Source organism: Homalodisca vitripennis, chromosome 7, assembly GCF_021130785.1.
Source record: "Homalodisca vitripennis isolate AUS2020 chromosome 7, UT_GWSS_2.1, whole genome shotgun sequence".
Lineage (NCBI taxonomy): Eukaryota > Metazoa > Arthropoda > Insecta > Hemiptera > Cicadellidae > Homalodisca > Homalodisca vitripennis.
In genome coordinates this window covers 146641004-146664832 of record NC_060213.1, presented here as the reverse complement: position 1 = coordinate 146664832, position 23829 = coordinate 146641004, and the positions used below count along the sequence as shown (strand labels likewise).

At 35.7% G+C, this 23829-nt stretch overlaps 1 protein-coding gene across 1 annotated transcript in view; it reads left to right on the top strand.

Annotated features, from left to right (window-relative positions):
- Positions 1 to 21391, top strand: part of LOC124366476 (diuretic hormone receptor-like) — a 65773-nt gene extending 44382 nt beyond the window's left edge. The window contains exons 5-11 of the mRNA XM_046823060.1: positions 1081 to 1171; positions 16428 to 16508; positions 17133 to 17206; positions 18180 to 18308; positions 18392 to 18577; positions 18658 to 18821; positions 21023 to 21391. Coding sequence (XP_046679016.1) covers positions 1081 to 1171; positions 16428 to 16508; positions 17133 to 17206; positions 18180 to 18308; positions 18392 to 18577; positions 18658 to 18821; positions 21023 to 21227 — 930 coding nt within the window. The 3' untranslated portion in view covers positions 21228 to 21391. The remainder of the gene's footprint in view (positions 1 to 1080; positions 1172 to 16427; positions 16509 to 17132; positions 17207 to 18179; positions 18309 to 18391; positions 18578 to 18657; positions 18822 to 21022) is intronic.
- Positions 21392 to 23829: the final 2438 nt, after the last annotated feature.

Here is a 23829-nt window from a genome sequence, read left to right as displayed (position 1 = left end):
TCGTGACATTCATTTCTTAAAATATACAACATCTTGTTGATAATAAAGTAACCAAGTGCTTAAAATATCTGTCAATATTGTGATGATGAAGTCACGGAGTGGAACGTTGCTGAAGTCCCACGCAACAATTTAATTTTCAATATCGTGACATTCATTTCTTAAAATATACAACATCTTGTTGATAATAAAGTAACCAAGTGCTTAAAATATCTGTCAATATTGTGATGAAGTCATGGAGTGGAACGTTGCTGAAGTCCCAAGCAACAATTTAATTTGCAATATCGTGACATTCATTTCGTAAAATATACAACATCTTGTTGATAATAAAGTAACCAAGTGCTGAAAATATCTGTCAATATTGTGATGAAGACACGGAGTGGAACGTTGCTGAAGTCCCAAGCAACAATTTAATTTGCAATATCGTGACATTCATTTCGTAAAATATACAACATCTTGTTGATAATAAAGTAACCAAGTGCTGAAAATATCTGTCAATATTGTGATGAAGTCACGGAGTGGAACGTTGCTGAAGTCCCACGCAACAATTTAATTTGCAATATCGTGACATTCATTTCTTAAAATATACAACATCTTGTTTATAATAAAGTAACCAAGTGCTGAAATTCGTCATTTTTATATACAATAATTATAAAATATATAAGTATTAAGTACAAATTGGTATTGTTCTAACTCATGTCCCGCATTACTAACAGTATTAAAATCCATTCACTTTGTTGTCAACATCTGATAAATGGTAATACAATTACTGATATTTGCCATCGTTCGTAATACAAGAAATCAGTAACACTAAGTTTCTAGATCTGCAACCCGACTACTTCCTCAGGTGGATAACTAACCTAGCAAAGATCAAAATAAACTAATTACACAAGATTGTTGTGACTCGCTTTCGCCAGGAGTGACAGAAAACAAGTTGAGTGTCAATTCCATGCACCAATGACGTGACTACAGAAGATATGGGGGTATAGAAAGCCTCTTCTGTCGTTCCTAAATATTTCCCTTACCTAAATTTGTAATGTGCCAGCGTAATGCTATATAATGTGACAACGCAATTTCCCCCAGGGATCGATCCAGAACGACTTAACGGCCTGCACCATCGTCTTCCTGCTGCACTACTTCTACCTGACCAGCTTCTTTTGGATGTTCGTTGAAGGTAACTTATGTTTTACATGTGACGGCATGTCCTTATGATGTAGAATAACGTAGGTGCCGTATATAATCAACTATTACACAAAGTTGTATACACGAGTTTAACCTTAGAGGTAAATAGTTAACAATATGTCCATGACGTACATTTTTTGCTCTATTAAGTGGTATAGAATACTATGTCCAGTAACAAAAATATGCAGTAGTAAATAGCATCGTGTGTACTTTAGTTGGGAGATAGATAAGTACATGCGAACATAGTGTTGTTTGAGCGATTTATAGTTCTGTTGTGAAGCTTGCAAGCATAACCTGTTGATGTCACAACATCGGAGTATACTATGTTTTATCCGCTAGATTACTGTAAATGGCAATTTATAATATAACAATTACAAAAAATAATGTGTAAAAATTCCATAATAAACTTTCTAATAATCAAAAAGTGTTATGAATGTTTAGTTCTAGATTTTAGAAAAAGATGTTCTTTATCTCCGGAGTAGCCTACTTACTATAAAACATGATAGTATAATACATTACTATATGTAATACTTCATTAGGAGCTATAGTACGAGTCTGAAAGAGGTTAGGGATTGTTAGTTTTCTACGCAGTTAACGTCTCGCAATAAGCCATAAATTGCTTTTCTTGGTTACGAGCATATCAAGAAGGTTTGAGGTTATCAAATAGGTTATTGTAAGTTATTGGATATTGTTTCTAAGGATCTTCAATAACAAAGAGATTACACCGAGACCATCCATTATAAATAAATCTCAAAGTAGAACTTTTATATTTAAAACATTTTTTAAATTTACTAAAGAAGAATCTGACGATTTGACAATTTGGTTATCGTAATTTTCAAAAAATTATATTTTTATTTTCTAATTGAATATTTTATATTCATACTATGATTTGATTAAATTCACATAATTAGATAAGTTAAACTAGGAGATAACAATGTTCTTTTGTAAACAATAAGTATTAAAGAGTCTCTTTGTTATACTTAACCTTTATAACTGAACAAATAAGAAGTAATATGTAAATAAGACGTAAATGTTAAAATTTATTACACATTTAGTTATTCACATTAAGAAAATAATAAATATTATAATACTTAAGTGAAAAAATTAAAATTAATTACTTCAGAAAAATTGATAGATACATTTGGTAAAAAATGTAAATAAATTTATAATTTAGATCCCTTCATAAAATGTAATTGAGTGATTTAAAAATTGTTTATAGTAAATTAATTATAGTTTTATGGGTAAAATTTGAAATTTACAAAGGAACGTTTAGAAAATTCATGTAAAATTTGTACGAAACTTTCTTTTACTACGTATAAATAGTCGTATACATGTTTTGCTTGGTGTAGTTCTGCAGCTTTCTGGCAAGTAAACCAATCACGTTCAGAAGACTGACATTCGTCATCGGAAGCAAGAGAAGTGAGTGTTGACTTTGGGTTTTAATCACTTGGCTCCAAACACAGAGTAATTGGAATTTGATCTTCTATTTTTATAGCTGAGCTGTAGTACTAAGACACGGGACATTTCGGAGCTCATACAAATACATTCAATCTCAATATCCAATCACAAATTGCACTGTTTACAAAGTTATGAATCCAACCTTAAAAATGAAAGGTTTAGACAGGGAGAACTTTAATATTCCCTTACTCGAATAGCTTTTATCTCAACTGTCCGTGTCAAACCGTTCATGTTCTGGAAAGATCGGTTGGAAAAGGCATGCCTTTTCAAATTATTGTAGCTTGAATTAGCTAAATAGATCACTAATCGTATTATGATCAACTGAACATCAATATAGCTCGTAAACTTGTACAATGAAATACATCCAAAGCAATCATTTACAATGCAAGCAATCACAAGCCTAGTGGTATTGGAGTTTGAATCAATTTCAAATTAACCCTACCCTTGAACCGATATGAATGTTTGCTTGATTAGTACTTTATGTGGTGAACATTGATCTATTGGCTGGCGGTGGCAGAGCATTATGTACAGAACGCGAACGTATTAAACACGTTGGATACATTAAAAGTAATCCTAATCTTAATAAGATTACAAATGCGAAAGTGCCTTTGTTTTTTGTTTTTTCTTTCACGCATAAGCTATTCAACCGATTTTATCGCAATTTATATGGACATTCTTAGGATCCCAAGGACGAATGAAGACATATTATTATTACAAAAATCCTTCCGGGCTACTCCACACTGGTCTCTAAACCAGTTAAAACTCGTGGCCCTAAGGTTGTGTAATATTAACTAAAAGAGCCTGATATACGGTTTTCAACTGTAATCAACTCTTCCGTTCTGTGTAAACATTGCATAATGACATCGTGACTATATGTTTCATTAATGTAACCGTTCATATAATTGTTTTGTTTCGATTCACTATGTTTTGTGGCTGTAAAAATAACTTTAATTTTATAAAGTTACTAATGTCTTTGTATAATCTTCGTTCTCTTGCAATGTAATGGGTATTCACAGTTTGTATTTCTTTGTTCGTGAGTTCTCCATATTGATTAGGTATTACCTCAGTACGTTGGGACCCATTTAATTTGTGTGGCACAGAAAACATTATTGTTTTATTTATTATTATCGAATCCTGAAAATGAGAGCATACAGGACATTGGTGATAATGTGGACTATCCTCAATCTGTCCCTCCGGCGAAGAAAAGTAAGGCTACTGCCCCTCTCTCTCTCTGACCCTCCGCGCCGTTCTCCCATTCCCGCCTCATCCTTGACTTTGTCCGCTGAGATGGACACGATGCCTCATACCCAACACAGGATCTGCCGCTTTAGTATTAATTACGTGGACTTTACATTGTCCACGTTCTAGACTGGCATACTCATGTTGCTGCCCTACATCATATGATTGGTGGGGATTTCACCACCCGATTTTCTATGTGTGAGTTTATTGTTGCGACGACAAGAATCCTGACCTTTAGTACAATTCAAGCCTCACTGAACGGAATGTCAGTTTTTTCACATGGTCCCTGCCCGTCACTCGGACCACGAAGGTTGTTTCTTTCTGGACTTCTCCGCTTTGCTACTGCAAAAGAGGTTCTCGCCGCGTTTTCGGAACAGCGTCATGAACTTCCGTTTCCTTCATTATTATATCGTCGATATTATGTTTGTTCAGTTAACTCACCTTCTCCTCAGAATTCCTTAACCATTCCAAATTGTGTTGTTTATCGTACCGACAGGTGAATTCAACCTGGTGCTCTTACATCTGGCATGACTGCTATTCTTGTTCATCTTCGAGTTTCGCACCGCCACGTGTCTCACCTAAACTTTGCTAGCGAGGTCACTACGGTTCCTGCTTCTATCGGCAGCCCTGATTTCCTTAGATCCCAAATTTATAACCCTCTTCGTTCTCGGATTACTCCCGCAGAACTTAATCAGCTTCTTCCTCGTGGCAGTCCGGTTTATCTCTCCTGTTGATTTCAGTAGCAAACATGTTAATTGGAGCTGGAACCTGATAAACACCGCCGGTCGGGGGCTGGGCATTAGCTGTATCATAGCAGACCACTCGATCTGTCACTTGTTCGAGGAAACAGACGAGCGCAGTGAGTAATCATTGTATCATAAGCAAGTGGAATCACAAACCAAAACACGAAAATCTAGTTGTAATTGTTATGACAGAAAATCTTCTTGGGATTATCGCATCCATTTCTCGTTGTTGAGGTATACGATACTCCTTAGATACCTAATTACTAATATAATTCTTAGACTGGACCGAGAAAATATTATGATATAAGAAACAAGGATTAGAAAGCAAGAACATGTGTTCGTATCATGTGTTACGTTTAAATATGAATGACAAATGTCATAATATTAGTATTATTGATGATGGTTTTAGTTTTGAATTTTCAATAACAATATCTATATCCATACAATTTAGAAATCAGTACTGTTTTTTAATCCAACAGCAAATAGCAAAACTATATTGCGCCGGAAATGTAATACATTTGGATTAGAAGTGCAAATCCTGAAATAAGAATTACTCACAATGTTGCTTAACGTCTGGTTCTCTTAATCATGAACTATGAAAATGGATATCTGATGCATTATGTATATGACTAATTGCAATGCTTTAATATCATAGGACTTACCGAATAACAAAATAATTGCTTTCACTAAGACAGCTGTGAACCTTGACTTCAGATCCTCTAAATTTGTCTACAATAGTTTAATTATACAAAATTGTAACCTGGTAACAAATCAAAATAAAAACCGGCAGTGCCGCTACAACCTTTTAATCATAGAAAGTATTTTTTTACATTTGATTAGACCGAGAGTTCCAAATAACTCTTCCTACTCTATTTACGTCATGACATCAAAGCATATACGATTGACATCGGCTACAGTCAACTAATTAGGCAGCCTGTTAAACCCCCATTTCCCCCTCCATCCCTACAACCACCCCTATTGGTGTCAATGACACCCCTTTAATGGAAAAGTTTCCAACACAAATTTGATTGCTATCTTGCGATAAGAGTACGATTTCTCATTAGCTCTCTAAAATTAGTTTGTTTTCGCTGAAGACACTCCAAAAGTGATTTAAAAACTTTATTTTAAATACGTGTTGGAAGAATTAATTGATTTTTAAAACCTGTAATGAATTCAATACCATAGTATTCAACGAACGAGTAGTGTTCATAAACGAGTTGTTAAATTGTTGAACATAATTTTCACTCTCCCGAAGAAATTCCATTAGGGTATTATCTGTATCCATGTCTCCAATATCTACAGTGGATGTGATTAGGTCTGGTTAATCTCGTCTTTTGTGATGCGCACAAATAACATTATGTTGAATTCAATATGCACTAATTGTTGGCCCGTCTTGATGTCCAAGTCGCCACGCCACTTGTACTGTGTCAATGGTCTGAAGATAGCGGTACTCACCAAACATGGCTCAATGTGCTTGGTCACAATCGTGCTGCACCTGTCACATCCCTGGGGATGAAGTTGTACTGTGTCAATGGTCTGAAGATAGCGGTACTCACCAAACATGACTCAATGTGCTTGGTCACAATCTTGCTGCACCTGTCACATCCCTGGGGATGAAGTTGTACTGTGTCAATGATCTGAAGATAGCGGTACTCACCAAACATGACTCAATGTGCTTGGTCACAATCATGCTGCACCTGTCACATCCCTGGGGATGAAGTTGTCTGTGTCAATGGTCTGAATATAGCGGTAATCACCAAACATTACTCAATGTGCTTGGTCACAAACGTACTGCACCTATCACTTCCCTGGGGATGAAGTTGTACTGTCTCAATGGTCTGAAGATAGCGGTACTCACCAAACATGACTCAATGTGCTTGGTCACAATCGTGCTGCACCTATCACTTCCCTGGGGATGAAGTTGTACTGTGTCAATGGTCTGAAGATAGCGGTAATCACCAAACATGACTCAATGTGCTTGGTCACAATCTGCTGCACCTATCACATCCCTGGGGATGAAGTTGTACTGTGTCAATGGTCTGAAGATAGCGGTACTCACCAAACATGACTCAATGTGCTTGGTCACAATCTTGCTGCACCTGTCACATCCATGGGGATGAAGTTGTACTGTCTCAATGGTCTGAAGATAGCGGTACTCACCAAAGATGACTCCATGTGCTTGGTCACAAACGTGCTGCACCTGTCGCTTCCCTGGGGATGAAGTTTAACAGACTCAATGGACATTTTGGAATCTTGGTTGAATAACATTAAACCTCTTCCATGAGTTATCAGGCAAGATGCGGGTAAATTATTGTTGACCTTACCACATATTTCTGATACATCGATGTGTGTTATTGGACACTACTGCACAAATTGCAGTATTCACCTACTTACTGTGCGTCTCCATGTTAGGTAGATTTTGTGTACAAGATCAGCACATAGCAATGCCTCGTGGTAGCACGTACCGAAAATATTTCTGATACATTGATGTGTGTTATTGGACACTTACTGCACAAATTGCAGTATTCACCTACTTACTGTGCGTCTCCATGTTAGGTAGATTTTGTGTACAAGATCAGCACATAGCAATGCCTCGTGGTAGCACGTACCGAAAATATTTCTGATACATTGATGTGTGGATATTGGACACTTACTGCTTCTCCATGTTAGTAGAGTTTGTGTACAAATTGCAGGTATTCACGCGCTTACTACTCATTCTACTTACTGTGCTCTCCATTTAGGTAGATTTTGTGTACTCGTGGTAGCACGTAGTTAGTTACTGCACAAAAATGTTAATGTTGGATAGATTTTGTGTACAAGATCAGTACATAGCAAATGCCTCGTGGTAGCAGGATGCCAAAAATATTTCTGATACATCAATGTATGTTATTTTGGACCTTACTGCAACAAATTGCAGTAGTTCACCTACTTACTGTGCGACTCCATGTTAGGTAGATTTTGTGTACAAGATCAGCACATAGCAATGCCTCGTGGTAGCACGTACCGAAAATATTTCTGATACAGTCGATGTGTGTTATTGTGACACATTTACTGCACAAATTGCAGTATTTACCTAACTTACTGTGCGTCTCCATGTTAGGTAGATTTTGTGTACAAGATCAGCACATAGCAATGCCTCGTGGTAGCACGTGCCGAAAATATTTCTGATACATTGATGTGTGTTATTGGACACTTATACGTGCGCAAATTGCAGTATTCATCCCCTTACTGTGCGTTCCTCCATGTTTAGGTAGATTTTGTGTACAAGATCAGCACATAGCAATGCCTCGTGGTTAGCAGGTGCCGTAAAATATTTCTGATACATTGATGTTTTTGTGTTATTTGACACTTACAGCTGCGCAAATTTGCAGTATTCATCCCCTTACTGTGCGTCTCCATGTTAGGTAGATTTTGTGTACAAGATCAGCACATAGCAATGCCTCGTGGTAGCACGTGCCGAAAAATATTTCTGATACATTGAGTAGTGTTATTGGACACTTTATTGCACAAATTGCAGTATTCACCCACTTACTGTGCGTCTCCATGTTAGGTAGATTTTGTGTACAAGATCAGCACATAGCAATTATACCTCGTGGTAGCAGGTGCTAAAAATATTTCTAAAAACATTAATGTTCTGTTATTGGGCGCTTACTGCACAAATTGCAGTATTCTTCTTCCACTTACTGTGCGTCTCCATGTAGGTAGATTTTGTGTAACAAGATCAGTACATAGCAATGCCTCGTGGTAGCAGGTGCCAAAAATATTTACTGATACATCAATGTATGTTATTGGACACTTTACTGCACAAATTGCAGTATTCACACCACTTACTGTGCGTCTCCATGTTAGGTAGATTTTTGTGTACAAGAACCAAGTACATAGCATGCCCTCGTGTACAGGTGCCAGAAAATATTTCTGATACATTAATGTATGTTTATTGGGCGCTTACTGCACAAATATGCAGTATTCCACCTACTACTGTGCGTCTCCATGTTAGGTAGATTTTGTGTACAAGATCAGCACCAGCAATGCCCTCGTGGTAGCACGTGCCGAAAATATTTCTGATACATTGATGTGTGTTATTGGACACTTACTGCACAAATTACAATATTCACCTACTTACACTAGTGGCGTCTCCATGTTTAGGTAGATTTTGTGTACAAGATCAGCACATAGCAATGCCTCGTGGTAGCACGTACCGAAAATATTTCTGATACATCGATGTGTGTTATCGGACACTACTGCACAAATTGCAGTATTCACCTACTTACTGTGTCGTCTCCATGTTAGGTAGATTTTGTGTAACAAGATCAGCACATAGCAATGCCTCGTGGTAGCACGTACCGAAAAATATTTCTGATACATCGATGTGTGTTATCGGACACTATACTGCACAAATTGCAGTATTCAACCTACTTACTGTGCGTCTCCATGTTAGGTAGATTTTTGGATGTACAAGATCAGCACATAGCAATGCCTCGTGGTAGCACGTAACCGAAAATATTTCTGATACATCGATGTGTGTTATCGGACACTACTGCACAAATTGCAGTAAACCACCTACTTACTGTGCGTCTCCATGTTAGGTAGATTTTGTGTACAAGATCAGTACACATAGCAATGCTCCTCGTGGTAGCAGGTGCCAAAAATATTTCTGATACATCAATGTATGTTATTGGCACACTTACTGCACAAATTGCAGTATTCACCCACTTACTGTGCGTCAATCCCATGTTAGGTAGATTAAGTGTACAAGATCAGCACATAGCAAGTGCCTCGTAGTAGCACGTGCCAAAGTATTTCTGATACATCGATGTGTGTTATTGGACACTTACTGCACAAATTGCAGTATTCACCTAACTTACTGGTGCGTCTCCATGTTAGGTAGATTTTTTATGTGTACAAGATCAGCACATAGCAATTCCCTCGTGGTAGCACGTGCCGAAAAATATTTCTGATACATTGATTTGTGTGTTAAATAGGACACTTACTGCACAAATTGCAGTATTCACCTACTTACTGTGCGTCTCCATGTTAGGTAGATTTTGTGTACAAGATCAGCACATAGCAATGCCTCGTGGTAGCAGTTGCCAAAAATATTTTCAGATACATCAATGTATGTTATTGGACGCTTACTGCACAAATTGCAGTATTTCACCCACTTACTGTGCGTCTCCATGTTAGGTAGATTTATTGTGTACAAGACCAGCACATAGCAATGCCTCGTGGTAGCACGTGCCAAAAATATGTCTGATACATCGATGTATGTTATTAGACACTTACTGCACAAATTGCAGTATTTCCAACCCACTTACTGTGCGTCTCCATGTTAGGTAGATTTTGTGTACAAGATCAGCACATAGCAATGCCTCGTGGTAGCTACGTACCAGAAAATATTTCTGATACATTAATGTATGTTATTGGGCGCTTACTGCACAAATTGCAGTATTCCACCTACTTACTGTGCGTCTCCATGTTAGGTAGATTTTTGTGTACAAGATCAGCACAAGCAATGCCTCGAGTGGTAGCACGTGCCGAAAATATTTCTGATACATTGATGTGTGTTATTGGACGCTTACTGCAACAAATTTTCAGTATTCACCTACTTACTGTGTCGTCTCCATGTTTAGGTAGATTTTTTTATTAGTGTACAAGATCAGTACATTAGCAATGCCTCGTGGTAGCAGGTGCCAAAAATATTTCTGATACATTAATGTAATGTTATTGGGGCGCTTACTGCACAAATTTGCAGTATTCACCTACTTACTGTGCGTCTCCATGTTAGGTGAGATTTTGTGTACAAGATCAGCACAAGCAATGCCTCGTGGTAGCACGTGCCGAAAATATTTCTGATACATTGAGGTGTGTTATTGGACGCTTACTGCAGCAAATTTCAGTATTCACCTACTTACTACTGTGCGTCTCCATGTTAGGTAGATTTTTGTGTACAAGATCAGTTAACATAGCAATGCCTCGTGGGTAGCAGGTGCCAAAAATATATTCTGATACATCAATGTATGTTATTGGACACTTACTGCACAAATTGCAGTATTCACCCACTTACTGTGCGTCTCCATGTTAGGTAGATTATGTGTACAAGATCAGCACATAGCAGTGCCTCGTGGTAGCACGTGCCGAAAGTATTTCTGATACATCGATGTGTGTTATTGGACACTTACTGCACAAATTGCAGTATTCACCTACTTACTGTGCGTCTCCATGTTAGGTAGATTTTGTGTACAAGATCAGCACATAGCAATTCCCTCGTGGTAGCACGTGCCGAAAATATTTCTGATACATTGATGTGTGTTATTGGACACTTACTGCACAAATTGCAGTATTCACCTACTTACTGTGCGTCTCCATGTTAGGTAGATTTTGTGTACAAGATCAGCACATAGCAATGCCTCGTGGTAGCAGGTGCCAAAAATATTTCAGATACATCAATGTATGTTATTGGACGCTTACTGCACAAATTGCAGTATTCACCCACTTACTGTGCGTCTCCATGTTAGGTAGATTTTGTGTACAAGACCAGCACATAGCAATGCCTCGTGGTAGCACGTGCCAAAAATATGACTGATACATCGATGTGTGTTATTGGACACTACTGCACAAATTGCAGTATTCACCCACTTACTGTGCGTCTCCATGTTAGGTAGATTTTGTGTACAAGATCAGCACATAGCAATTCCCTCGTGGTAGCACGTGCCGAAAATATTTCTGATACATTGATGTGTGTTATTGGACACTTACTGCACAAATTGCAGTATTCACCCACTTACTGTGCGTCTCCATGTTAGGTAGATTTTGTGTACAAGATCAGCACATAGCAATTCCCTCGTGGTAGCACGTGCCGAAAATATTTCTGATACATTGATGTGTGTTATTGGACACTTACTGCACAAATTGCAGTATTCACCTACTTACTGTGCGTCTCCATGTTAGGTAGATTTTGTGTACAAGATCAGCACATAGCAATTCCCTCGTGGTAGCACGTGCCGAAAATATTTCTGATACATTGATGTGTGTTATTGGACACTTACTGCACAAATTACAGTATTCACCCACTTACTGTGCGTCTCCATGTTAGGTAGATGTTGTGTACAAGATCAGCACATAGCGATGCCACGTGGTAGCAGGTGCCAAAAATATTTCTGATACATTGATGTGTGTTATTGGACACTTACAACACAAATTGCAGTATTCACCCACTTACTGTGCGTCTCCATGTTAAGTAGATTTTGTGTACAAGATCAGCACATAGCAATTCCCTCGTGGTAGCACGTGCCGAAAATATTTCTGATACATTGATGTGTGTTATTGGACACTTACTGCACAAATTACAGTATTCACCTACTTACTGTGCGTCTCCATGTTAGGTAGATTTTGTGTACAAGATCAGCACATAGCAATTCCCTCGTGGTAGCACGTGCCGAAAATATTTCTGATACATTGATGTGTGTTGTTGAACACTTACTGCACAAATTACAGTATTCACCTACTTACTGTGCGTCTCCATGTTAGGTAGATTTTGTGTACAAGATCAGCCCATAGCAATGACTCGTGGTAGCAGGTGCCAAAAATAGTTCTGATACATCAATGTATGTTATTGGACACTTACTGCACAAATTGCAGTATTCACTTACTTACTGTACGTCTCCATGTTAGGTAGATTTTGTGTACAAGATCAGCACATAGCAATGCCTCGTGGTAGCACGTGCCGAAAATATTTCTGATACATTGATGTGTGTTATTGGACACTTACTGCACAAATTGCAGTATTCACCTACTTACTGTGCGTCTCCATGTTAGGTAGATTTTGTGTACAAGATCAGCACATAGCAATGCCTCGTGGTAGCACGTGCCGAAAATATTTCTGATACATCGATGTGTGTTATTGGACACTTACTGCACAAATTGCAGTATTCACCTACTTACTGTACGTCTCCATGTTAGGTAGATTTTGTGTACAAAATCAGCACATAGCAATGCCTCGTGGTAGCACGTGCCGAAAATATTTCTGATACATTGATGTGTGTTATTGGACACTTACTGCACAAATTGCAGTATTCACCTACTTACTGTGCGTCTCCATGTTAGGTAGATTTTGTGTACAAGATCAGCACATAGCAATGCCTCGTGGTAGCACGTACAAAAAATATTTCTGATACATTGATGTGTGTTATTGGACACTTACTGCACAAATTATAGTATTCACCCACTTACTGTGCGTCTCCATGTTAGGTAGATTTTGTGTATAAGTTCAGCACATAGCAATTCCCTCGTGGTAGCACGTGCCGAAAATATCTGCATATTTTCACTGAACATATCTCTCAGAGAACAAAACCATTCCCCGTTCAAAGTTTTTTATTTTACATTATATAGAAAAAATAACAGTCCCAAAAAAGCCCAAACAAGTTGAAACTTGGTAGAAGCTAATCTTATGACTTTCTCGGATGAGTTCGTTGGCCAGCCTGTTCTATCATTTCATTTCAATGTAGTGGTAGTTGAGTTTAAAATAGTGCACAAATACGTTATTTATAAACTTACATAAAATACAATACCTGTTCTGGAAAGCTTATTTCCTATTTAACTCATTAATTTTACTCATGTCAAACTGTTTTCGAGATACTAATTATTTGTAAATTACGTAATAACTTTTCTATTACAAAGGACTGGTGATAAGAATTTTGAAATAACTTGGTTCGAAAATTGCCTTCATAAAATATCTTTACTAAGATAGTTGTTTAGTTTGGTGTGCTATTTCGTAACCTGCAGAAAACACTAAAACTGTTTTGGAATCTAATTTGCATTTTGAACGGTTTTCGAGATATTGGGTACATTTAAACCCCATGAGAATCAATTAATCATAATTAATTAGTACAAAATCTACCTACGTTCTAGACTGAGGTAAAACGACTACTTTAGATTAAAATAATCGATTAGATACTGAGCTCGTATTTCAACAGAATACTTGTTTACTATGTTCATTCTATTGCGTGTCCAACTCCAAGCAGTCAATGAATTAACTCTGTAAAGTAGGCAATGAATAATACAACATACTTACATACTTTGTAGTATTGCTTAGTTCATGATTAATGTTAGTAATTCTTTAACTAAAACATGGTATTAAAATAACTAATTACTTTTATTCATTATATTGTATTGACCGGATTCTTCTATATTTTCTAAATAATTATTAATTATTGGCGAAAGTCTAATGAATTCATTGAAGGTTCGCCATAAACCTATTAATATTTTTTATTAACAGGGTATTAAATCATTGTTAACGTTTGATGATTTAAATGTATAAAACATTGCAAAGATTCGCTAACGTTAAGTGTTGCGGAAGAGAAACGCTTAACCTAGGATAATTCACTTCTGGCTGGTTTATACCTTCCAGTTGAACCCTCACTGGGAACAGCAAAATTCCCATCTCTCCACTGATGGTTTCACTTAAATCTGGACAACCTAATGCATGTCCAGGAGCGTCAATTCACTAACCACAAATGTCGAGATTAAGGGATGCAAACGAAGTCCACTACGGGATATGACTGTTGGAGTTGGGAGGGGGGGTCTCTAGGAGACAAAGACTTTTGTTAGCCTATACATAAAGGCTTGTCACCCCCTGCCTGCTTTGACTGGACAACCTGGTTCAGAGCTGACTTGCCCTTCTTCCGATGGAACATGACTGTGATTATGCCTTAAATTTGTTCCTCATTTGATCTATACAGGAGGCGGCCCCTACCCCAAACCTCACCCATCCAGAGTATCCTGTCACTCCGGAAACAGCGCAATGGTAATTTTATGATTAAGTGCAAGTTCTAATCTTCTTATCCTAAGAGAACAATAAAAGAGAACCGTTTTAAGAACTGCACCCTCTTATTCAGGGGTCAATGACGAAGAGGACAGAAGACAGTAACGAAATATACACTCTCGAAAATAGATAAACATACAGACAAACTGAAGATATATTTTGGCACAATCCTCAGTGATAGCAAAATATACAAAACTGCAAGCTAGATTGTATTAATTTTTTTTACAAAACGTTTAGTAGTTATGCAATTTTCTCTTTGCCATCAAGGTTACCTATAAGAATATTTCAAGTACTTTGGTAAATGCTGAACCCAATTCAATATAAATACATGCACTCTCATCGAACTCAACTTCCAACTTCAATTTGCTTACATAGTTTATGTACCAGACACAGATTGTTAACATACTAATTGAAGACTGTACTTAAGAGATTTGAGAAGATGAAGGTTTGACCTTCAACTTTTTGATAAAATGTTTTAGAAAGTAAGACGTCAGTACTAAAAACGAGAACCATTGCCCGCAAGTAAAACCGTATTTAAGAAGAGTTAGGTAAGGAGATGGAAATATAAATTTATATTTTTTGGATTGGTAACCATGGTATTGATGTATTTCTTCTTACTCTACTTCTGAAAGTGGCACAACTGTCTGATCTAACCAACTCCGATACAACGTGCAGCTCTAGTCACGTATTCAAGGATGATGGATCTATAGCTTCCGCAAAAAATTGATGAAAATACTGAAATTGTCTGAAGAAGATATCCTTTTATCAAAAGCTTGATTATTACAACAAATCTTATAATTTGTTCATTTCAGATTTTAGCATCTTAAACAGAACAAAAACTATGAAGGAAACATTTAAAAGATATCCCAAAACCTACGCCCTGTGTTATATATGTTTACCTTTATTATTTTTACTCAATCCTTTAAAAGGACAAGCAAATGTGAGATTTATTATGGCCTTAATCTTCCGTCACATGACAGTAAGTTATTCTTCATATTAAAAAAAACGTATGTAACAAATAAGAAAAGCTGTATTAAAATATTTTCATTTATACCTTTTAATTCCTTTTTGAAATAAATTGGGATATGATTTGTACACTTGTAAAAAAGGGATATGCGTTTTATATTAAAATACGTACTTTTGGTTCTACAAATATAAATTTATATGTAGGCTATATAACACATTAAGCATGGAAATTACAAATGTACTGGAACGTTTAGGATGGATTGATATCGTAACTGGGATGATTGACTTTGACACAGCGAGTGAGAGAGAGATAGAGAGCAAGACACGTGACCTAACAGCTGATTAGATTGACCTGATTCTGGAAGAGATCAGCTGATCTCAGCGTATTGTCCATTCTGTCTTCCAATCATCGAAATCCTCTATTGTGACCCTAGCAAGCCAAGATTTAACTGTAGCCTTACAACGATATCTTCGTTTAGATACACGACCACATCAGTGTGCTGCAGGAAGGTGAATAAAAATTACGTTTTTATCGCCATTTCATATATGTCAAGTAATTAATTATTCTTTATTTAATGATGAAAGAATTAATTTTAGTAAGCAAAATATAAAAATCAAACAAAGCTGTGAAAACTCTACTGAATATAAGTATTTTTAACACCTTCCTTAACTGATTCCTTAACTAATTTAATCTTATCAGGAGATAAAATCGTTGAGTCCAACATCTAACATTTATATACATTCAATTCGCTATATTCACTTTGAAACTGTTTTATACTATCATTAATATTATTACTATGATAATATATTTTCTCCATAATAATAGTCAAAGATGTTTTTGCCAAAATAGTAATGTAGTATTCATTGATCATACTTTAGTGTGTAATAATATATGTATTCTTGCAGGTCTGTATCTGTACCTCCTAGTCGTGGAGACTTTCACTAGAGAAACTGTCAAGTTGAGAGTAATGTAGTATTCATTGATCATACTTTAGTGTGTAATAATATATGTATTCTTGCAGGTCTGTATCTGTACCTCCTAGTCGTGGAGACTTTCACTAGAGAAACTGTCAAGTTGAGAGTGTATGCTTCCATTGGTTGGGGTGAGTAAGACTTTCAGTGGATTTCTTGCGAATAGCATGTTGTTATTAGAATTAAAAAAATAAAATAGCGGCATAACCATGACGTCGCATTCGGTATTGTTTTAGCCTTGAGAATGGCCTAGCCTAGAACGTACATTTCCTATCTACTAAACATTTTTGCAGTGTAAATTTAGATAAGCATAGCATATATCAATAACGCAATTCAAATGCATAGTCAGTTACATTATCTTGAATAATACGAGTATTGAATATAGTATTTGACCTCACATTGAGTACAGTATTAATTGATTTTATTGGTTTTGTTTCATTGACCTTTGAATGCTATTCATGAGAGTGGCATTCAACTTGTGCGTGAATGCTGATAAGATGGCTGTCCATCTATATGGGAATCACTTGGGTGTGAACCAAACCAATCTCTTTATACCCTCTGAGCATTCAAACTGGACTGACTCGGATATCCTCAGCTCAAATTCACTCAAGTAAAATCGTTTTGTATTTACTACTGCTGTATTTGTTGAATAACATCTAAATAAATATAAAGATAACACGTTGACAGAGAATTAAGGTATTAGTTATTGATATTTTGTACTTCTCCAAAGAATTAAATAATCTTATCTATTACAGGTACTCCAATGGTTATTGTGCCGGCTTGGGGAATTGTAAAGAGCTTCTTTGTACACCCTCAAGACGATTCTCAGGTGACTTATTCATTAGTTGTAATTAAGATTTTTTCCTAAAGATAAATATTATAAATTTATAAATAAAATCTATAATCTACATCAAAGCAGATTAGAGTACTGAATAAGAGGTATCTGAACATAGTGTAATCTAAGTATCAGGAAGTAAGGAGATTATTACTCCTCTAGATATAAAATGAACGCTCCAAGGTAAACTCACAAGAAACTATTAAACAGGAATATATATGCAATATTGCCGGTTTCAATGTATTATTGTTTGTTTTAAGAGTAACTCCAATGAAAATTAAGTATTTCAATGAATCATATTGCAATACTGATACTGGACATAATAAATTAGATCTAATACTTTGGACCACAAGCGACAAAATTGCATATAATTTTAACTGAAATATTTATATTTTTAATTCAAATTCAAGCCAACCTGTATTCAATTTGTCAGTTTGTTATAAAATCATGTCATTAAACTTAATGGCGGCCAAACAAACCTTGACATAATTTTATAAAATATTGCACTAATGTGCTAAAATCAATCTTGGGTTTTTAATATATTTTGTTGTGTTAAATTTACAGCGACTTAACATAACGCTCCTGAGCGCAGTAAAATTAAAAACATTTGTGTCAATCCACGTGTAATTATAGTTTTTAACGTTGGAACGTTGATGTAATTTTGTAATGTAATGTAAATAATATAGGCTTAAATAAGAACGGTAAATATGAAATTGTTTAATGTTTACTTGACTTACAGCTTCAGGGAGTTATTCGATTAAAAAAAAACTTAACTTCGTTAAAACATCGTTTTCATAACTTGTGTTTTGTCATAAATTTATTTAAATTAGGCCATTTTTTACTTTTTATTAAAGTGCTACGAATTGATTATGAAAACTACTTTCCATACCCAAGATTGATCGCATCACCTTAATATAAGTTTGTATCAGAAGCTCAAGTTTACGATTACCGTCTCACATGCCCCTAGAGCCACGGAGTATCGGCAAGTGGCCATTGCACCTGGCTGACGTCACCACACCCTTACGACTGGATCTACCAGACCCCTGTGTTCACCGTGCTAGGACTGAACCTTCTGTTTCTCGTCCGCATCATGTGGGTGGGTATCCTCAATCCGTCCCGTACCGAGCTTTCATATCTTACTCAGACAATCAGCTGATCAACGAATGCTCTATTACGAAGGTGCTGATAACAAAACTGCGCTCAGCAAACAACGCGGAGACTCAGCAGTACCGGAAAGCCAGTAAGGCGTTGATCGTGCTGATTCCGCTGTTGGGCATCACGTACATCCTGGTGATCGTGGGGCCGACTCAAGGGGTGCCCGCCAACATCTACGCCTTCCTCAGGGCGATCCTGCTCTCCACCCAGGTCAGTTGTAAACTACCTCAGCTAGTCGTCACGTTCGGAGCGATGTTTGTCCAGCTGAAGTCTAACGTTACGTGTCCTAGGGGTTCGCTGTAGCGCTGTTCTACTGCTTCCTCAACTCTGAGGTGCGCAACACCATGAGGCACCGTCTGGAGAGATGGAAGGAGTCGAGGGACCTGGGTGCGGGAGGTCGCAGGTTCACGTACACTAAAGACTGGTCCCCTAACACCAGGACTGAGAGCATCAGGTCGGTGATCCAACGATAAAATATTGTATGAAGGAATATTCAATATTCAGCATTGAACACATCCAATATTCCTAACAAGATTGAACTGTGTTGATTAAAAGCTTGAACTTATATAGAACTCATATCAAAGTATATACACTGTTTAAAAAATAATTTCAGGAAATATTACTTGAACTGTACAGAGTACTTACGTTCAAATAAACAGTAAAATATATTATTTATGTGTATAAAATATTAAAAATAATTACACTTGTTACAAAACAAAAATAAGGTGTTGATAGATATTTTTAATCTGGATATTTATTTTTTTGCTGCATTTGATATTTGTTTGAGTAATGAATTAGCAAGCCATTATCAAACTGTATATTATTTTGGAATCAAGATAAGTTATCTAATAAAATTGAATTAATTCAACAAGAATGAGTTTCAAATTAATTTTTCTCAAATATATTATTTATAATTTTTTTAATTGAGAATAATATGCTGTTAAAATATAAAAGTATAAACAAGCTACCAGACACTTTTTTTATCTACCTGCTCGTTTTATTTGCTCAGATATATGCATCGCATTCGCGTGTATCAGAAACAAGCTTAAATTCGTCAGAACATTTCAGAAATTACTGTATGTACTTCAAATAAAGTCATGAATATTTTATATATTAAAATCAATTATTTCGACATAAAATATCGGTAAGCATGAATCATAACTAGACTACCTGACTAGACTACAATATTATGTCTTTGTGTATAATCAGTGTCTTCTAAAAATCATTATTGAGGATATAGATGAAATTCCAGGTTTCTCATAAATTGTCCTGTTTAACGAATAGTCATAATTTTCGAACCCAAACCTTGTATTCATTATTATTATTACAAAATTAGAAGCGTTAGCTCAACATATTTTTTAATTGATAACTATGATCACAACTAGTGAAAAATTCTAATATAGAATCTGATTTTAGAATAAACAACATAACTTTCAAGAGCCTATTGCCATGGAGTGTAGATGTTGCAAGTCATCTTGAGTAATACATAGTGCTTTCAAATCATTTTTTACTGATATAACTTTACCACTTCTCACCAACTCTTACTTTATCGATTCTCTCCTTATATTGTTTGATAGAATCTTCACACATTCCCTCTACCTGTCGATATATATACCGGGTGTCCCACGAAGAGGTGTAACGTTTGATTTTATATTACTTGCCTATTTATGCACCGAACATTTTCAAACTCTACACAATTCATCCTCTACCTGTCGATGTATATATACCGGGTGTCCCACGAAGAGGTGTAACGTTTGATTTTATATTACTTGCCTATTTATGCACCGAACATTTTCAAACTCTACACAATTCATTAAATACGTGTCAAAAATATTCTGTGAAAATTTCAGCTCTCTATCAATTTTTGAAACAAAATGGTGTAATTTTGAAAAATTATACTTTAAAACCAGTATTTTTGGTTTAGTACAATTATTTATTGTCATATTATAAAGAAATAACTGTACATATCTAAATCACATATCTTGCCTCATTTTACGGTTCCAAAAATGAATTAAGCAATCTTCCAATCAGATGGTGTTCCTCCTCATTTCGTAAATCCTGTTAAGCGATTACTAAATGACAATCTTCATGGCCGTTGGATTGGTCGTGGAAGTGATTTTTAGATTGGCCATCCAGATCCCCAGATTTAACTGAGTGTGATTTCTTTCTATAGGGTTGCTTAAAGGAATACGTTTATACTCGCAGTTTCAATTATGATGAAGAATAAAAATAATCAATTGAAGAGGAACTTCTCCAGATACCGCAGAATTGGCAACGAGCTAAAGATTCATTTGTTAAGCGCTGTTATCAGTGTGTCGCTGTGGATGGGTTAAATTTCGAGTAATTGTAGGTTTTTTATAGGCTATGTTCTAATTTTGTGATTGAAATACTTTTTTCTCTAGAATATGACAGTAAATAATTTTTAAAAGCCAAATATACTGTTTTTTTTTTTTTTTTTACTGTTTTAAAGTATAGTTTTTTTGAATGCCACCATTTTGTTTCAACAATTGCTAGAGAGCTGAAGTTTTCACAGAATATGTTTCACACAATTTTTACAGAATTAGAAAATTTTCGGTGCACCTCTTCGTGGAATACCCGGTATATACATAATTTAAAACAACACTTTTTGCATTGCAATTGCGCTGTTTGTTCTAGACTTTGCCACAGCCTTCACTCCACAGCCAATCATTACCGTAAGCGGGAATCAACCGTGAGTGAAACCACGTTGATGACCATGGTCGGAACCGGAACCGGCACCGGATCAGCCCGTGTCAGCAACGGTTCTGTAGGTCCCACGTCAGCCCTAACTATGCGGACTTCCATTAGTCCCCACCACGACAGTCCAGAGAACGCCGTCTAAACGGCACGGTGAACTATAGCCTATACAGTATCTGCTGTGTGTCGCATCTTTCAATATTTTGTGTCCCCTAAACTGGAAAAAGACTCGTAATGAGTCCTACTATTATCAATCAAATGGCATTCCGTGTTTCTTATTTTCTGCTAAAAAATTGCCAAAATAATATTTTGCAGTGTTCCCTTTTATCGACGCAAACTGGAAAAAGACTCGTAATGAGTCTTACTATTATCAATCAAATGGCATTCCATGTTTCTTATTTTCTTCTAAAAATTGCCAAAATAATATTTTACAGTGTTCCCTTTTATCGACACAAACTGGAAAAAGACTCGTAATGAGTCCTACTGCTATCAATCAAATGGCATTCCATGTTTCTTATTTTCTTCTAAAAATTGCCAAAATAATATTTTGCAGTGTTCCCTTTTATCGACGCAAACTGGAAAAAGACTCGTAATGAGTCCTACTATTATCAATCAAATGGCATTCCATGTTTCTTATTTTCTTCTAAAAATTGCCAAAATAATATTTTGCAGTGTTCCCTTTTATCGACGCAAACTGGAAAAAGACTCGTAATGAGTCCTACTATTATCAATTCAAATGGCATTCCATGTTTCTTCTAAAAATTGCCAAAATAATATTTTGCAGTGTTCCCTTTTATCGACACAAACTGGAAAAAGACTCGTAATGAGTCCTACTGTTATCAATCAAATGGCATTCCATGTTTCTTATTTTCTTCTAAAAATTGCCAAAATAATATTTTGCCGTGTTCCCTTTTATCGACGCAAACTGGAAAAAGACTCGTAATGAGTCCTACTATTATCAATCAAATGGCATTCCATGTTTCTTATTTTCTTCTACAAAATTGCCAAAATAATATTTTGCCGTGTTCCCTTTTATCGACGCAAACTGGAAAAAGACTCGTAATGAGTCCTACTATTATCAATCAAATGGCATTCCATGTTTCTTATTTTCTTCTAAAAATTGCCAAAATAATATTTTGCAGGTGTTTGAAAGATGGTTTTTTTCTGGCAATATAAATATTGTCTATATTTAAGGATATTGATTTATCGTGTTTTTATGCATGTTTGAAATTTAACGCACAAAATCCTTTAAGGACTGGGGAAATAACTGTAAAACACGAACGAAGTGAGCTGATAAATGAGTTCCTCATCTAAAAGTGTTATTTTTATTTCGTGTAAAAATGTTTTTGTATAATCAGTATTTTTACAACTGTGTAGTCCAGTAAGAATGGCATGCTTAGATTGAAGTATATTATAAGAACTATTTTATTACAGAATGTAAACTATGTAAATAACTTTTTTTATTAATGTTTGACAAAATTTAAAGTTATAACTTTTACAAATGACTATAAGTTAAAAATATACAGCTGAATGTAGTTTCCATACTATGAGGATATATTGTGAATATATTTATCAAAATGTAGCGTAAATTATAATGTGTATTATATTATTAATACATGTCCACTGTGTATTTTATATTTCATTTCAAATAAAGGTGATGTATTTTATGTATATGGAAGATTTGAATCACTGTTAACGTTTTCCTGTTTCTTATTTAGCTTAAAGATAAAACACCAACATTTTTATTCCAATTGAAACAATAAATTAGGTTTAGCATTTTTGAGTCCTTAAAAATAATATATCCGGGATAAAGATTTGTCTCGCTAATTTTTTAATGTAAACCCCACACGAATAACAAGACAAAAGTATGTATATCAGTAAAAATTTCCTAAATATATGGTATTTACTAAATTCACTCAAATTGAATATTCTTTAATGTCTGGATATTTTAAATCTGGCTTTTGAAGTCAACCTCATATAAATACCTCATATGGATACATATGGGGTATCCAACTTCATATTTAATCCAAACATGAATAGTAGATTGTAGACTCTTTGAGCAATTGGAAAATTCTTTAAATATTACTAAATGTTAATAAAAACACTACTTTTTCCAATTTTTTTTGGACGAGGCCTTTTGAAACCAAAGGTTTCATCTTCAGGCAACTCAAAAAAAAAAAAAAAATTTGAAAAAGTAGTGTTTTTATTAACATTTAGTAATATTTAATGAATAGTAGAAACAAAATACTGCCATAATAATTCAATGTAATAGTTGTAGTGGTTAAGTTCGTAAAACACCATTTATTCAGAAAACCTATGAAACGGAAGGTTGGTACTTTCTTTGTACCGTTGGACGATATCACATGAGGGTGGTGACTTCTGAGGTCGTAGTAATAAATACTAGAAATGCAAAGTTTACTTATAAGTTCAGTTTAATTACGAAAACTTACAAGCACCACTTTTAGATAGTAAAGGAAAAGTATGTAATGCCACGTTGCTGCCAATTATAACACAAGAACTAAAAACTAATATCTTCTAAGTGGGCCTAAAATATCCAATGTTCTCTGGAATTATGCCTACGACGTTCTACTTTATAAAACAATAAGATTTCACTTCCCTTCGCAATATGTAGACTCACAACCCGGGTGTCGGCGTCATGGCACGAGACATTGAAGCTGCAGTCTAAGAACGGTTATTTCTAGAAGAGGAGTAGAAGTTGGGAAACTGGTAGCCATCTACTCAAACAA